This window comes from Vigna angularis, chromosome 10 (assembly GCF_016808095.1).
Source record: "Vigna angularis cultivar LongXiaoDou No.4 chromosome 10, ASM1680809v1, whole genome shotgun sequence".
NCBI lineage: Eukaryota > Viridiplantae > Streptophyta > Magnoliopsida > Fabales > Fabaceae > Vigna > Vigna angularis.
This window is the reverse complement of record NC_068979.1, coordinates 9,455,333-9,473,338: the sequence shown is the minus strand read 5'-3', so window position 1 is coordinate 9,473,338 and position 18,006 is coordinate 9,455,333. Positions and strand designations below refer to the sequence as shown.

At 32.8% G+C, this 18,006-nt stretch overlaps 1 protein-coding gene across 1 annotated transcript; it reads left to right on the top strand.

Annotated features, from left to right (window-relative positions):
* The first annotated feature begins 9,878 nt into the window (after nucleotides 1-9,878).
* On the top strand, nucleotides 9,879-16,356 carry LOC108336086 (AT-rich interactive domain-containing protein 6). Its single transcript, XM_052869908.1, has 13 exons — nucleotides 9,879-10,140; nucleotides 10,503-11,361; nucleotides 11,466-11,505; nucleotides 12,785-12,837; nucleotides 13,369-13,414; nucleotides 13,872-13,964; nucleotides 14,195-14,302; nucleotides 14,410-14,461; nucleotides 14,551-14,632; nucleotides 14,813-14,879; nucleotides 14,967-15,017; nucleotides 15,475-15,567; nucleotides 15,966-16,356. The coding sequence occupies exons 2-13, from the start codon at nucleotides 10,541-10,543 to the stop codon at nucleotides 16,065-16,067; spliced, it is 1,608 nt and encodes a 535-aa protein (XP_052725868.1). The 5' UTR covers nucleotides 9,879-10,140; nucleotides 10,503-10,540; the 3' UTR covers nucleotides 16,068-16,356.
* Nucleotides 16,357-18,006: the final 1,650 nt, after the last annotated feature.

Below are 18,006 nucleotides of genomic sequence, written 5' to 3'. Positions count from 1 at the left end.
ACTATTTTTTTTTTTTTTTGTAGTAGTATTATTATTAAGTGTGAAAATTTTTGATCATTTTATTTGAAATGATAACTTCTACGTAGCAGGATTCTCGTTTCGTTACTCAAATGATTATTAACCTTCTCATGTTATCGTACTTACCCAAATGGTCAACCTTGTACTGTTTTCAACCGTAGAAATTTTCTAAAACACATGAAGAACACACAATTTGATGTTGGATTACTTTTATCCTTGAAACTTTGGAACGAGGATCAACTTGGACAAGAGGCATGCCCCACATGTTGTGCTTTAAGTGTCTATAAACAGATGCTCATTTGTCGTCTTAGTGAATGAGAGAGATTAGACTATATGTTGACATAAGACTGAAATCTAAATAAATTTACTAAAAATTTGTTTTTTTCTTCCAAATAATAATAAAAAAAAAACTAATTTGGTTTTATGATATTTTTTTATCACTAGCTCCAAGGATTTTTACACGGAAAAGAATAATTTTTATTCAAACAAAATTGCTAATGAAAAATGTCGATATTCTTTTAATGATAGCCGTATTGGATCACTAAAAACTAAAAATGTTTATATGATTTTTATAGACTTACGAAATGATTAATATAATTTATGCTTAAGCCGGAAAAAAAGCACCACACCCTCGATGTGTGGGAGGGGAAGATGTATGAGACAATTTCAAGTGTCGTGTATATACTTGCCTTTTCTTTTGTTATTCACAAATTCGCGATGGTGACGCATAAAAATTCATTACTTTCATATCTGATGATGTTTGTATTCTTCTTCACATGATGAAGCAACCTCAATTATTGTCCGCGCCATGTCATTACGATATTAAAAATCATATATGTAAGTTTGAAAAAAAGTATTTTACCAAAATATGGGTGGACATGTGAATGGGTGACGAGACTCCTTGTTATTGATAGTCGGAATGAGATTCCTTACTACTTAGAGAGGAGAAGATTTATTTGCAAAAAACTTTTCAATTAAAAGAGTTTATTAAGTATGGGTATGAGGTATTGAGTAAGTATTAAGTGAGTATTTTTTGAGGGATTCTCTTTGTATTTATAAAATCCACATGGATCGTAGACCTATATTATTATTGGAATAATATTTATCTCATGTATATATATATATAAATAGTTAATAATGACATAATGATACCTCATCATGAATAATAACCATAATACTAAACTATCGATGTGAATATTGTCCTAATAGACGTAAGTTTGGGCATTTCCAAAATGGAGAGGCCTAACAGACCTTTTCGGGTTGTGCTCTTTAGTATGTCTTTTTAGGTTGTTCCACTATTATTTGTTGGGTTAGGATGATAGTGTTGATAGGGTTGATTAGAGGTGCATATGATGTCATTCTTATGTTGAGGGCATAGCAAGCCTTTACCTCCTTCGAGTCTGTCTTGAGAGTGATGATCACCGAATGGTCCTTGGCTGAGAATTTCATTGCCATGTGTAGGGGTGGACACAATAACTCCAAGCTTGTTGAGTGTTTTGCGTCCCACCTGAACATTGTAGGATGAACTTGCGTCGACTATGAGGTATCGTACCGCCAATGTTTGATGGGCGTTAGGTGTACCGAAGGTCATCAACATGACGATGTACCCTTTGGTGTTGATCCATTCTTTGGGAAAACCGAGTTGAGGCTTTGGATAAAGTTGAATCAGGTTGGTGGGAACGTCCAACTTTGTGAAGGCATGCCAGAATAGAACATCAGCGAAGCTTCCGTTGTCTATAAGGACCTTGTGGACTCGTTAGTTAGCTATGATTATCGTGATGACCATTGTGTTCTTGATCTGGGTAGAGAAATCCTTATCGGAGAAAGTTATAGGTGGTAGGTGTTGTGGTGAGAACTGACTTACTGAGTTGATACTTCTTTGGTATCTTTTCTATGCAGCCTACCTCTCCCTGCGAAACCTCCAACTATGGTATGGATGCTTTCCTTTAATTGGGCCAAGTTGAGTGAGACAATTTGTCTCCGTATATGACTAATTGCGTCATAGCGAGTTGCTGGTCTTGGGCAGCCTCGGACCCTGGAACTTGGAGGAACATGTTGGGTTGCTCTAGCTATCCTTGGCCCCGTCCTGCAAAATCACCTTGTCCTCGGCCTCGACCTCGGCCCAAGTAGCTTTCGCATCCTTAGTTGTTTCTTTATTGGATGAATCATGATAGAGCCCCAAAGCGAATAAGTTCTTCAATGCACTAAGTATGGAGGCATCATGTAGTACCAATCTAAGGTCGACTCGTCCAAGGTGGTTGAAAACAACATGTAAAAGACTCATTCATCTTGTGTATGGATACTTACCTTAATTAGATAAGCTTTTGGATGTGTGGTTGGGTCAATCGTCCATCATATTTCCAAATGTTGATGACAACCTCCTTGGGGATGCAAGCTCGAGCTACTTCTGTTGTGAAAGAATGAAAGTTCTTGACATGGTCAATCCTGATTTGAAAGTCTCAGTCGTGATTATAGGGATCTCGACGTTCTTCTTGGCCTATCCACCTATTAGGGTGTCTTGTAGAATCCTAGGACTCCATTGATTTTGTGCCTTGGTGTGAGCTACTATATTTGCGCTGACCAGGCTCTTATTCGGAGTGGCGGGATTGTTTGTGACTTTCTCTCGTTATGTGTTGGGATGATCTGCTTTGTTCTCTCTAAGTTCGACATTGAGGAGATCAGTCTCGGTTGGAGTTGCAAGAGCATCCACGAGTCTTCTTCATTTGATGTCGAGTTTACTTACACTAGTGTTGAAAAGACTGGTCTTGGCTTTGCTAGAAACTCGCAGAGCTAGCTGGTTGTACTTCGTTTAAAGCTACAAAGTTCTTCTTCTTGATAGTTGGGTTGAGGAGAAGGAGCTGGTTTTCCATTCTCTAGGTTGGTCAGCTTATACTGAAGTTCCTAAAGCTCGTGGAGGTTCCTCTGTTGTTGGCCATGAAGGGCTTCAAGCTCGACATCATAATATTTGTGTTGCTCATTATTATGTTGGACTAGCGTATGCATTTGATGATGCATGGTCGCCACTGGATAGGATTCCTTCTCATGGGAAATTTGTGTTTGACTCCAGGTGGTGACCATGGGAATGTGAGGTTAAGAAAAAAGTTTTATCGAGACCCCTGGGCGCCAAAATGATCCTACCAAAATCTTAAACATGGACTGTAGACAAGTGATACGATCGTAGCGATGACTTGAATACTATTGATAATCGAAATGAGATTCCTTTTTACCTAAAGAGAAGAAAATCTACCTATAAAAATACTCTCCGAAACTCAAGAGAGTTTGAGAGTTTAAGATTTATAAGTATAAAATATTGAATAAGTATTAAGTAAGCATTTTTTGAAAAAAAAAGTATATTTATAAAAACAACATAATGGTTCACTTATGTTATCATTTAAATAATATTTACTTAAATATATAATAATATAATAATTAATAATAATATAATAATATCTCATTATAAATAATACCTATAATATTCGTTAGTGTATTTATTAAGTGAGTTAAAAAAAATATATACGCAAAAGTGAAGCTGTTAACCCTTAAGTTTCTCAATCCTTCTTTGTCATTGAAAATAGTATAGTTTCTCAATCCTTATTTATCATCGGGAATTGAATAGAAAAAACCAGTGACAATTTAGACAAACAAGTTATCATAATTAATTTTAAATAGTTCTGTGTCTAAAATCATTTATGACTACTGTTAGGTTCCGTTTAAGTTTCTCATTAACTTTTGTTTTCGGTGGTTTAAACAAAATTTTCCTCAAACTTTATATATTTAATTAATTATAAGAAAAAGAAATGTAGTAATACAAATTTAAATATATTTTTAGTCCTCATAAAACGAATATGTTTTATTTTAATTTTAGAGAATTTTCTCTTCATTTATTATTCGTGTAAAATTTGGATTTTTCTAATCGTAATAAAACATATGAATTTTTTATTTTAATGTTTGTAAAATGTTTTTCTTTTGTTTTTAACTTTCTTAATTTAAAATTATTAATTTTGGTCCTAGCATCTATTTTAAAATAAATAATTTATATTAGACAAATCTTATTAAGGTTTGTTTGTACTGGATATAAAAAATTAGTGAAACCATCACAATCGTCTTTAACTAATAATTTATCCTAAATGCAAACACTGGACAATAATATACTACCACAAATTAATCAAAGAAGAATAAGATAAAGAAATGAAAAATCAATTTTGTGTAGAACCCACCACCACATAATGGTGGAACTATGTAGAACATGCACATTCAACACTCGTAATCGAAACTGAGACAGCAAAACTTTACCTATTGAGACATAAAGATTTAGGTAGCTGTATTTAGAAAATACAGGTATGGCTGTGTTTTCATCCAATGCATCATCATTTTTACTTTTAGAAATATCTTTTGGACCACAGAAATTCAGATATTTGGCCAGTAAAAAGTGGTTGGTTTGATTCATTCACATAAATATTTTCAGTCACTCATATAATGATCGACTCACATGACTACATAACCAACATATTACAAATATTTACATATAAATACTATTTTGTTTTGATATTTCACAAATATTTGTTCTGGTATTTTATATATTTATTGTATCTACCATTCACAATATAATTAAAATAAGTTAAGAAAATATAATATTAATATTTATATCATGTGTCAAAGTTAAATATGTCATAAATAAAATGTATAAAAATATTTTATTATTTAAAATATTAAAAAATTCTAATTACGTATCAAATCAATTACTCTATCTTTAACACGAGTCTTCGTACATCTAAATTGCTCATGTGGTACTTGTAACAGCTACTCGAACACCAAAATCGATTAAATTAGATAAAAAGAGATTAATGTAACCTACCTTCTTACCTTACTTTAATTCTTTATTTATAGATTTTATATATATTTTTGATTAAAATTAGCCTAATCATAACAAAAATGTGAATAATCATTCTCATTCGATTTATTAAATAACTATCCAAATTCATTGATTTATCATTTGAACAGTTAAATAATAATCTAAACTTGTTTATTATTAGCTTAATGATTCACCGTTTGAATTATAATTAATTAGACAATCATAAAATATATTAACCAATACTAAATATAAATAAAAGAAGTCATTTAAGGTTTAAACATGAAGAAAAAGAACGATAACTCAATAAAATAAAATAAGTTTAGTTTGAGTCAGAAATAAAAATATTGTGGATTTTGATTATAGGTTATGCATATTAGCGTATCATGACTCCTTATTGGTTAGTATACATGGAAATCCGGCTTAAGCATAATAATGGATTAGTTTACTTTTTTTACTAGCCTGACTTATATGATCTCTTTCGCATTATTATCCTTATAAAAATAATTATTTTAAATATCAATCTTTTTAGTGAATTGATTTAAATGTTGATGCATGGATAATTTATTACTGCTTCTTTTATTATTAAACATACGACTAGGAATTTATATATAAATTTATATAAAATAAGAAAGTTAAGGATTATAAAGATAAAAAAAATTAAATTTACTATCTTAAGATTTTAATTAGAAGAAGTTGTTAATCTCTTGTATAAATTTATCTGTTGTTGAATATGGGATGAATTCACTTCAACTGTGATTTTATGAAATATACAAGAATGACTTTAACTATTCTCAGTTATTTTTCACATTTTTTTCTCGAAAAAAACTTTATAGATTGCGAAGTTTTTCCTCGGATTCATCCATATCCGTGATAGAAAGTGGGGCTAAAGTCTGGCCATATATATATATATATATATATATATATATATATATATATATATATATATATTGTATATTTATATTATTAGCACTATCGAGCATCACAGAAATATAGAATATCAAAGCTTTTGAAAACAACTATTCTTTTTAGTAATTGATCACAGTCTAGGTTTTATCTATATCTTCATAGTGCACTCACTTTTCGGTCCATCGGAAGAAGACATTATTGGAATCAACTTCTCCAACTTGTATACATTTTCAGAAATTTTATTCAACCAAATGGAACTAAATAATTTAAAAAGGAAAAAGTATTATCTCTTGGGAAGATCCAAATGGAAAAAATATAAAGAAAATTTATCAACTTCAAAATCAGGAGTTTTCACATTCAACTTATCTATATCCTTTTCTGTTTGATTAATTTAATTCATAAACTATATTATTTATATTATATTTATAGACTTTTTCTTAGATTTTATTTGCGTAGATATCACTTTGATTAATTTGTTTGATGTTCTCCTAATGATTTCAATGTAATAATTTCAATTTTACTTTGTAACCATCCAAATGATTATGATCCAAAAATTCATTGAATTTGTTTCAGATTAGATATAGGAGTGTTTTTTCTTGCTAGGCCCAAATGCCTTTTCTACCTCCATCATGACTATATTATCCCCCACTTATAAAAAGTAAAAAAAAAATGTTTTTAAACAAAATTCCAAAATTTGCTATAGTTCAAATATATTTTGCTAAAAAAATTATTCCGTAAACAAAAGATATACTTTATCTTTAACACTTTTTGGAAGGTGGACGAGGACACTCACTTTTTTTTTAAATTATAATAAAATATTTACACTGTTTAATTTTTATTGAATATTTTGAAAAATATTTTTCGAGTTCAATGTGTAAAGACCCAGAAAATAAAATAATAGAGTAGATAGAGATATTAAAATAATTGAACTGAGTTTTTAAATGTAGAAATACACTAACCGTATAAATAGAAATTTCTAAACACTCAGTTCATTGTCTTAAAACTGTTTATTTCTCTAGAATCATTATTTCCTAATTTCCATCTCCCTTCTTTCTAGATTTTCTCACTGGAGATTCATCTAATCGGTGATCAGAAGCTTTCTAGACGATCTAGACGTCAAGAGCTTCCTATCTAACTGATCAATTTTGTTTAGAACTGGTAAGTTTCGTTCTCTGGTTTTAGTGAGTTCTGGTTTTTTTTTTGCTACATGCAAGGAACCATACTGTTTGCATGTCTTCCGTATTCTTTTTCTTCTTTTTCTGAGTTCATTGTGGTTCTACGGTTGGTCCTCTTTCACCAATCGGTGGTTCATAGGTGTTCTTAGGATTCTCTTGTAGTTCAAACAAATTCGTTGGATGTGTAGAAGTTGTTCGGTTCTGTTAAAGGTAAGGGAAGTTAGTTAATTTGATTATGATCTTCTGAGTATGAAAATGTTGTTTGATGGTCTTGCATGTGTATGAAATTAGATTTTTGGTGTGCTCGACATTGTCTCGTGAACTGTCATATTTTGTGAACATGTTGATTTGTTTCTTGTAGTGTTTTGTTACTGTGCCGTGTGAATTTCTATGAATTTGAATAGTGAAATTGGGGAATTGAGATTTGGTATGGAGTTGGTTGATAGGAAGAGTCTGAACAAGTTGTTTTGGACTTGTTAGAACTCTTAGAACCTTTCAAATGTGGAAAAAGTGGGAAAATAGATCTTTTGGTTATTAGGTTGTTGTTTATGCATATTTTGGAGTAAAATCTGGTATGGGATTCCTTGGATTTATGTTAGAAAGATTTAGGTACTCTTGGATAGGTGTAAATGGGTATATGATTCGTGTTTAGAAGTTTGGAAAATGTTTAGTTTGGTAAAATCTGATGTGTTCATAATTTTGCAATAGTTTCTGCAGAATTATGCAGAAAATTGAGTATGCGCTGTTGACCGCTCGGCCATGCGCTGATTTGGCCGTTCGACCTTGTTCTATGCTCGGTCTCGGTAGTGCTTGTTCTGTACTAGCGCTCGGTCTCGGTAATGCTTGTTTTGTACTAGCGCTCGGTCTCGGTAGTGCTTGTTTTGTACTAGCGCTCGGTCTCGGTAGTGCTTGTTTTGTACTAACGCTCGGTCTCGGTAGTGCTTGTTCTATACTAGCGCTCGGTCTCGGTAGTCCTCGATCTTATACTGGCACTTAGTCTTGGTATTGGTGTTCGGTCTTAACTACGTTCGGCCTTTGATGGGCCTTACCTGTTAACGGTCGTTCGATCTCTCTTAGTGGTCGGTCCTAAATAGTGTACGACCACTCCTTTAAGTCTTATCTGTTATGAACCATTTGGTTCTGTCCTTTGGGAAGTGAGAAACCGTTCGATCTCCACCAGTCACAGAGTGTTCGGTCAGGTTAGTATGTAGGGAAAGTTTCTCCCGTTCGGTCTTGTTGATAGGTTAGGTTGATCTTTTTTGTTTGGTCGTGTTCAAGAATGTTGGTTGTTTTACTGTTCAGTTTTATTATACTTAAATGTGATGGATGAGGAGGTATGTTGGTATTGAAGTATGGTATGATAATTCTAATGTAATGTGAAGGTATGATGAGATACTTATAATATGGTTATGAAAGAGTATTCCAGGGAGGAATATCTCGGGATTGGTTATGGAATGGTAAAGTATGAATGTGGTTATGCTTAGTTGGCGTTTATCCTGATATTCTATGATTACTCATTCTCAAGTAGAGAGAAGTAAGTCATGTGTGAGAATGGCAGGAGGTCCTAGTCCATAAGGTGAACTTGGGCAGAACAGACTAACCTCGGGTGGCAGCTGTTGAGGGCATCCCAACTATTACATCACCCGGGTGCAAAAACGTCGTAGCTACACAGAATTCATACAGTCCGGACAATCAGAGTAAAAGTGGTTGGTCATTGCATGTATTGTATGTTCGGTCATTGCTAAAAATGTATGTTTGGTTGTTGCATGATTGACATGTTGGTTTTGTTTACTCTTACGTTTGTCTGAAGTATATATTATCATAGTTAATTAAATTACAATAGCTTACCCTTATTTTCCTGTCTTGTCATATTGTCCGTTCGGTCGTCCTTGTCATTGCAATGATCATCCTGTGGGTGTGAGTAAAAGATATTGAGGGTTCTTGGAACATGCACTGGCTGGAGAGGATGGTTTCCGCTAAGAGTAAGACCGTTCGGTCTTGTGCTTATTTTTTTGCAGTTAGTATAGGACTGTTCGGTGTAATACACTGTTTGTAGGACCGTTCGGTCGATACACCTCTTGTATGACCGAATCGGTTAGTTTTTATATTTTGTATTAGTGTAGATTTCTGTAAAGTTTTAATTTATGGTTATTTTAGGATAAGTGTAAGTTAACTTTATTTCCTGTAACTGTTCTATCTTATTGTAAATGTAAGAACTCTTAAATATAGTTTACAACTATATTTTTGGGTTTAGGGTTTAGGGTTGTAAATGTAAGAACTCTTAAGTATAGTTTACAACTATATTTTTGGGATGTTACACAATAAAGCTTTTTAGAACATTATAAAGGAGGAAAAATACATTTTAGATTAAATATTTCGAAACACATTTTTAGATTTAAAAATATGTATTGAAACCGTCCTTCTGAAATATTAAAACAAATTCGGAATAATTATTTTAGATTTGGAAATTATTTTCAAAATAGTTGTTTTGGATTTTTTTTTAATTCTAAAATAACAAAAAATATTTTTCAAAATATTGATTCCAAAATTGAAAAAAATATTCGAAATAACGATTTCAGAAGTTGTTTTCATATTCAAAAATATAGTTCGATACAATAATTTTAATTTTTTTTAATATTCTGGAATAACTCTGGGTAATGTATTTATACATTTAGTAATATGTTTCAAAATATCATATTCAGAATGCATTTTTTATATTTTTCAAATTGAATGTTTAAGTATCTTCCGAAATATCCAATTCGAAAAGTATCAAAAAGATGCAGAGATTTTTATTATATTATAAGGGGTAATTTGGGGATTATAACTTTTGGGACATGCAGAAACTAAACGGGAGGGTGCAGGAAGAAAAGACTATTTTCGGCCGATACGATACGAACCAAGTTCTAGGCCCAAATTCTCAGATCGTCTCGGAGTCCTGGCAGCAACGACGTCGTATGGTCAACCCTGTTGTTGCTCGGCGCGTGGCGCGTGTACCCAAGCACGCATCAAAATCTGCCGCTTCAACCAGCAATTGGTGTTGGGATGAAAATTCCTGCAAACCGTGGAGAAGAGGACAAACAATTAGGGTTTCTCAAATTCATCAAACCTCCGTGTTCCATTTTAGGGTTTTCTTTTTTTTTTTTTATCTGCTCACACTGCTCCATTTCCCTTGAATTGTAATTTGTACAGGTAATGCTACATTGCAGTGTTTTTTCCAGTCTTCCTTCTGTTTTTCGTTTTTCGTTGTCTTACTTCGAATTGATTTATTCTGTTCTCTTGAGTGCCTGCAAAGAATTTCGTAAGCACATTTTTCCGTTTTGTGAATTTCATAAGCGCATAGTTCCGTGGCTCCCGTTTCATCTTAATGGCGGTAATTCGACCATGATTTTCTGCGCTCAGTAGGTTTTGGTTCATGGGGTTTTAAACCTTTTTTTTTTCTCCCTCTCCTTGTTTTTTAAAAATCCCCTTCTGTGTATTTTGGGTGCCTGTGTTTTTTATTGTGAGCTTGTGATTTCTATTTTATTTTAAATTACTGTAATGGGTTGGTATAGGAGGTTGCTGTGTTCTCATGCACAATTAAAATTGGCAAATGAGTGATGCAAAAGAACACGAAGAGGCTGCCCAGGGCGAGCCCTTGGTCGTGGAAGAGAACAAGTTGTTGGTTGATACAAAGGATCGAGTTCAGCCTCAAGATGCCTCTGCTGCTGTTCCAGAAGAGGAAGCGTCAAACCTTGCTGAAAATGGGTCAAATCATGTCGAAAGTGGGTCAAATCCTGCTGAAAATAAGAAGGAAGAGCCATCTGCTGCTGAACATAAAAATGTGGAACCTCAGGTTGTTTCAGAAGGAATTTCACAAGAGGATGTCCAAAATACTCTTCACTCTGTCCCATTAGAGGTTCATACTCAGGTTTTGGATACGACAGAATGTGAAGAAGCGTCTAAAGCGAAGGGGGAAGCTGAAAATTTTCCCACAAGTGATAAGAAGGTTGAGAATAGTGATGATATTCGTCAGAATAGTATTGATGATGTTGGAATGGCTGTGGAAGTGAAGCCTGAAGGCTGTGGAGTGATTGACAGTAAAACTTGCGACAATGGTGATCCAATGCCTGCAAGTCATAATGAGCCTGCTATATCACAATCTGCTCCTGCTGATACAAACACTGAATTTGTGAATGTATTAGAAGTTGAGAATAAGGCTGATGAAAAGCAAGCTATCGATCCTGCTGATAATGGGAATTCAAACTCAAAGCACTTGTCTTTCTTGGATGCTGACCATTCCTATGATGGTAATGAGTCAGGAACCGAGGAGGATCAGTCAGCATTCACGAAGGAGCTTGAAAACTTCTTTAGGGAGAGGAGCATGGAATTCAAACATCCCAAGTTTTATGGAGAAGGACTAAATTGCCTCAAGTAAGTGATTCATGTTCATTTAAACTTTTTCTTATTTTTAAATAAATACACTAGTCCATAGTATGATGACTTTGACGTAAAGCTTACTTATGTCTGAATATTAGGTTGTGGAGAGCTGTAACGAGATTGGGTGGCTATGATAAGGTATTCATTTTTCTTATTCCCTGCTGAATCACTTACGCAAAGTTATGCATCACATCTTGGATGAACGATTAGATACAGTAGAAGTTCATTGTAATTTCACATGGAGGTTGCTGGTTTAACTTGTTGACAGTCTTCATGTCAGCGGTCTAGCTATCATGTAACATGATTTTTTTGTCACTTCTATGGATTGCAAGGTGCCAGCCGTTGGAAGACCAATGTTATTTGTCCTAGTAAAATAAAGTGAACAAATGCATACATACACATATATATGGTAGAAGAGACTAGTGAGTGGTGAGAATCTTAAGTTTTTACAAGTAATATGACATATATTTATTGCCATTGAAAAACTGGCTGAGTTGTTGTTGTTCATTCCATCTACCTCAGTGTATTTACAGAATACACATTCCTTTTCTACGGAAGTCAACTATATAATCAATCCGACAACCAATACCTTGAGTCTAGTTAATTAATTAATTACAGAATATGGCAACAAAACCATCTAATTAAGGAAGAGTAATATTTACAGGCTGTACATGTTAACTTCACATCAGCACGTGTCATACTCTGTTATCATTCTGTAGGTATTTTATATTGCTAGTGTATAGTATGAAACCAAACATGTTAGAGATGTGATTGAAATACATTAAATAGGGAGATTTGATATGATTTCATTGGGAAATATCTTAACCAAATACTTTTCAGTTTGATTTTGTTTCTTATTATTGGATCTTTTCTTCATTATAAATAAGAATAGTTTTTTGGATAACACATGTATTCGTTATATTCCTTCTCGGTTTCTCTTTTCTCAACATGGTACCAGAGGGGTATTATCATCTTTGACCTGTTTTTATCACTAATCCTGTCAACAAAATATAATTCAAAATATACTTAAAACATCCTACATTTTGAGATTTAATATTCCTAGTATCCTAATTGTATTGATGATAGCATTCCTGACATAGAAATCTTAGGTGATGTAGTTTCTTAGTGGCGTGAAGATACCAGCTTGCCAAATACTCACCTAATAATCCTGTAATCTGTTTTTGTAATGATGCATCTGACACTTTGTAAATCTGTCTACTATTTTACTTATAAAATTGTTTAATTTTTTTCAGTTGAATAGATGTCCTGTATTTACAATTGGATGAGCAAAATGTTAGGGGGTTGTCTTTTGAGCCAAATTAACTTTGGTTATTCTCTAAGCTTGTTAGATTGTTTATTTATCTCTTGTTTTGATGTTTCCAAGACACGCACCTAACTGGCTTATATTTATAAATAGGTGACTTCATGTAAGTTATGGCGGCAAGTGGGAGAGTCTTTCAAACCTCCGAAGTATGGATTTATCTTCACTTTCAATGTCTTTATCTTGTTTATTGCTCTGAAATCAAAGTCTTCTTATGTATGCATATTTTGTATTTGTCTTCTGTTTAGTTTTTATATCTCTTGTGTTTGTTTTGCCAAACATAGCCTCTCTGGAATGGTAGTATCTATTGGTACGGGTGTTGCGATGATTTGAAGTGTTTTTATAGTTCTTAGTATAAATGGGAAACAAAGAGTGCTGGATGCATGTATTGAAGTTTGAATGGTTGATTTAAGAAGCATATTAGCTTAGCTTTGAACCAGCTGTTTGTTTTCAATATTTAAGGCATGGTTTACTGGTGGGCTTCCAATATTTCCTCACTGTTTTGGCTTTTCCCCAGATCCTACTCAACTGCACTTCATTTTCAATTTTCTTTTCCTTTTCGTTTGGGGGCTGGGGGTTGGGGCGTTTGTCAAAAAAATGTGAGCTGTCTGAATGGAATTAATTATAGATAATATAATGTATAATATATTAACACAGTGCAATGCTCTCAAACTATGCAGGACATGCACCACTGTCTCATGGACTTTCCGGGGATTTTATGAGAAGGTGACTACTCTGCTACTCTGCTTTCACTAATTACACAGGATTTATACATGTACTTGGTTGTTGTTCTTTTAAGGCTTATAAGTAGGCTTTTTATATCTGCTTGAATATTGACATTGGTGTAGATAATAATCATAACTGAATTGCTTTTACAATTGTAACATTCATGATACGCGCTATCAGAGAAGATTTCACACCATTTACATAGTTTTCTTGTGTCCATATTTTCTATTAATTTAGTAGTTAGCATTGACATGGGATACATGTCATATTTGTTTGCTTTCTCAGAGTGACCTATAAATATCTAGCCATGCGTGTTTTAGAGGTTAAAAAGAAATAAAGGCCTATTTCATTATTTTTGCTATTTGCTAATGTATGAAAATTGATCAGATATTGTGCCTTTAGAAGTATGCAGCTGTTATCCATGGTATTTAATGCTATTTGTTATATCCTACCCCAGGCACTTCTTGATTATGAAAGACATAAAATAAAAGGTGGTGAGCTAAATGTGCCGATTTCTTCTCACCCAGAGCCAATAAATATTGAAAATCAGGTAATGTGTAATTTATACCTTTGCTTTCTGTTTCATGAGCAAATATAAGTCCCATTCTCATAAAATTCCCAGATATGAGAACGGGAGATATTGGAAAGCCACATTTGACATCCGCATAATTTCACTGATTTTTTGCATTTGGATTTTACTTATTTTGTACTGTCACTCTCTGTCAATTTTCCTGTGACCGTTAGTTTATTGCAACTGTTTTAAATGATGGGCAAATTCAGGCTTCAGCATCAGGTAGAGCCCGGAGAGATGCTGCAGCACGGGCTATGCAGGGTTGGCACTCACAACGTCTCCTAGGGAATGGTGAAGTTAGTGACCCTATTATTAAGGTCTGGAGGATTTTGAATTATGGTTTTTTGTTCCCTGAATTCTTTTATATTGTCTGTTACTCTGCTTTGACCCCCATATAATTGGTTAATACTTTTCTTTTTCTTAGGATAGGAATTCCATGTCTGTGCAAAAGCGTGAAAAGCAGCTTAAAAGCATCAGTATGTCTTTCGTCCTATTGCTTCCATTTTTAACAGTATAGCAGATTTTAAACAATTCTCAGAATTGAATTATCTCCTTATTGTCTCAGATTTGCACAAACGTAAAAAGCCATCTTCACCTTACATGGATAATGCAGTCAAGGCTGCACGCAGTAAACCTTCTAAACCCCAGTTAAGACCGGTTACTTCATTTTCAATTTCTTTTCTTGTGTTTTCTGCGTATTTAATTGTTGTTTAATTAATTACTGAAACGTTTTGCAAACCAGTTTCTTTACTTGAAATTAGGAAGTACTTTGGGACTTTGGTTTATCTGCTGACTTGCTCACCTTTGTTTATTTGTGTGGCTGCTAGATTGGACACAACTGTGATTGATATAGGACCTCCTGCTGACTGGGTAAAAGTCAATGTACAAAAAACTGTAAGTTCTGTATCTTGTGATCAAATAGCATAAAAGCCATGTATATAGTTATTAATTACTGATTTCGATAGAAACTCTTCCGTGCAGAAAGATTGTTTTGAGGTATATGCTTTAGTTCCTGGCCTTCTGCGGGAAGAGGTATGCATTCTGGTTGTCATATATTTTTTCTGTATTAATCTGTGTTATGATGAAAATTAAGCATATTACTTTTTTATTCCCCTCAATCTTTACTTCAAATTGTTCCATATCCAGCCTATCAGTAGTTCATGAGTTACATAGGACACTTCAAAGATTATCGGTTTAAGTTGTGATCTCAAGAAATAGCTATTTCATAAAAGCCAATTCTCTTCTAAAGAAAGAAAATAATACTTCATTCAACTTTTTAGAGATTTTGATTCTGGCAGATGACCATCAGAATTGACTTATAAAGTCAAAATTTGTATTCTACATTTTCCTTTTAAGTCAAAATTTTACCTCTGTTGAACTTTGTTAACTTTTGATGCAATAAGGCCTCAACCTTAAATGCTTACGTTACAATACTGAAAAACAATCCCGAAAATCTGAAATGGAACTGTGGATGCTTTTTTAAAACCAGGTTCGTGTACAGTCAGACCCAGCAGGACGCCTAGTCATAAGTGGTGAGCCTGAGCATCCCAACAATCCTTGGGGTGTGACACCTTTCAGAAAGGTATATTTAACTTTTCTTCAACAATGAAATAGAAAAACCGTCTTGCTTTGAAAATTTATACACTACTGCTTTTGTTTCAACTTTCAATCTGTGTTGTATACATGTTCTAACCATCAATGGTCTGTTCTTGCTGCTATTATAGTCGTCATACCAAAACACTGAAGAATATAAAGTGAAACAACCATCCATGTCTGTAACAAACTATTACTTTGCCTCATTAGACTTGCAAGTTTATTTTCTAATACTCCTACCTAGATGTTAGTAATTGTACGGTTATAGGTTTATTAATAAAATCCTCATCTAAACCCCCTTTTTTTGGGTCTATACATGATTCTTCAGGCATATTATGTCATATTACTCTTCCCTCACTCTTAACACAAGAAATTCTATGAATTCAGGTCGTCAGCTTGCCCTCAAGAATTGATCCCCATCAGACGTCGGCGGTGGTGACGCTGCATGGGCAGTTGTTTGTTCGTGTACCATTTGAACAGTCCGAATAGTGGTTCCTTTTGGTTTGATGACTTTCTCTTTGACCATGATATATATATGTAGGATAGTTGACCCGAAAACCATTTACTTACAAGAATTATTTCTGTCTGTAAAACTCATGCCAATTTCTGGCTTAGCGTAGCATTTATTTCAAGCCAGTTAAATTAAAAATCATGTACAACTGTTAACCGTGTTAATACGAGCTAGGTAGAATTCTGTATTTGTATTTGCTGGGGAGGATTATTGTAACTTGCATAGTGAGAGTATATTAAACTTTTGACCTTTTATGTGTTGCTGCTATTGCATTTGCTTTGCTCTGTATACTCCTCTCTACAGTAATTATGTCATGTTTGAATGAGAAATTAAAATTTTTTTAGAACATTTGAAGTATGGATTGGTTTAATTTTTTACTATGCATGGAATGGTGGTATACTCGACCTAGAGTTTATACGAGTCAGACTAAACTAAACTAAAGATTAAACTGAGTTGTTCTGAGTCAAATGTTTGGGATTTCTGAATTGAAACTCGGATTGAGTGATAAAATTGAATTATCTAATATTTTTAAAATAAAATTTTATTTTAAAAGAGAAATTAAGTTATATTATACAAATAAGAATATTAAAGTATAAGAGATTTTAATTAGTCTATCCAAATAAAATATTTACAAAATAAAATAAAAAGTTAAAATTTTAAATAATCTAAATATCATATATTTTAATGTTTTAAAACTGTTAAAAGTTTTCTTGACAATATCTTATAAATAATGCATATAAATTGAATTCAAAAGTTCAATAACAATATATTCATGTTTAAGAATGAAAGTCTCGTATTTTTCAATAAATTGATTGATTTAAAATCGCACCAGATGAACGAAACGGAAGGGAGAAGGGAATAGGAAGAAAATTCTTAGATGGCAGCGTGTGAAAAACAATTAAGAAACTCAATATAAAACTAAATAGGATAGCCACATAAGATGACACCTCATGCAGTAAAAAAGTAGTAAGAAAATGGAGTATCAATGGATATTTATGTAAATAATTTTACATTTTCTATAAAAAAAGTTATTTTTTTATTTCTCAATAAACTATTCCTAAACTATCTTTTTTGCCACATCAAAGCACTAGGATTGATAAAATTTGAAACGTAAACCGTGTTACCAATTTAATGCCCATGAAATAAAATATAAAAATATCTGGTTAGAAAAACCCCACGACAAAGCCTTATCTTTAAACTTGTAATTTGAAGAAAATAATAATAATAACAACAATAATTTAGCCAATTTTAAACAAACTCCTTACATAAATAGATGATAAAGGTCAACAATATTACATGACTAAATAACATGCATATATATATATATATATATATATATATATATATATATATACATGGATTTGGTGCAATTTTTCTATTTACCTTGTGAAAACCGTTATTTTATTATTATTGTTTAGTCAAGTTCCTTGCTCGTGGGAAGAAAAAAAGAAGAAAAAATTGTTTTAAATTGAAATTTCGTTTTTCTTCGGGAGGTATTTCTTTAATTAAGATATATCGACTTTCGATCCATACTTACCAAATGTAAGGTTGACTTTTTTTATGGTCAATAATGGTTCTCTTCCATATCAAGACATTTTTGAAATTAGGTTATGTTTCAATTGAATTTGTGGTAGATTTAATTGACTTTAAAATAAAAGTTTCACAACCTCAAATTCATGTGCCACTTTCAAAACCTTCACTTTCAAGATGCAAAAACATACAAACCGATACTTTTGTAGAAATAGAGTAATTTAAATTTTATTTTGAGATAAAAAAAATTATTTAAATATGTAATTTACTATACAATTTATTTGAATTCAATGTACTTTCGTGATTTAAATAATTTCTTATCCCTTTAATGCTTAAGTTCATCTCTCAATTGTTTTCTAAACACTTAAATTTGGTTAATTTACACGT

Coding starts and splice junctions, on each gene's coding strand:
- LOC108336086 (XM_052869908.1), top strand. CDS start 10,541: ATGAGTGATGCAAAAGAACACGAAGAGGCTGCCCAGGGCGAGCCCTTG. Junction 12,838..13,368: donor GAGTCTTTCAAACCTCCGAA/GTATGGATTTAT, acceptor CAAACTATGCAG/GACATGCACCACTGTCTCAT. Junction 14,880..14,966: donor AAGTCAATGTACAAAAAACT/GTAAGTTCTGTA, acceptor TCTTCCGTGCAG/AAAGATTGTTTTGAGGTATA.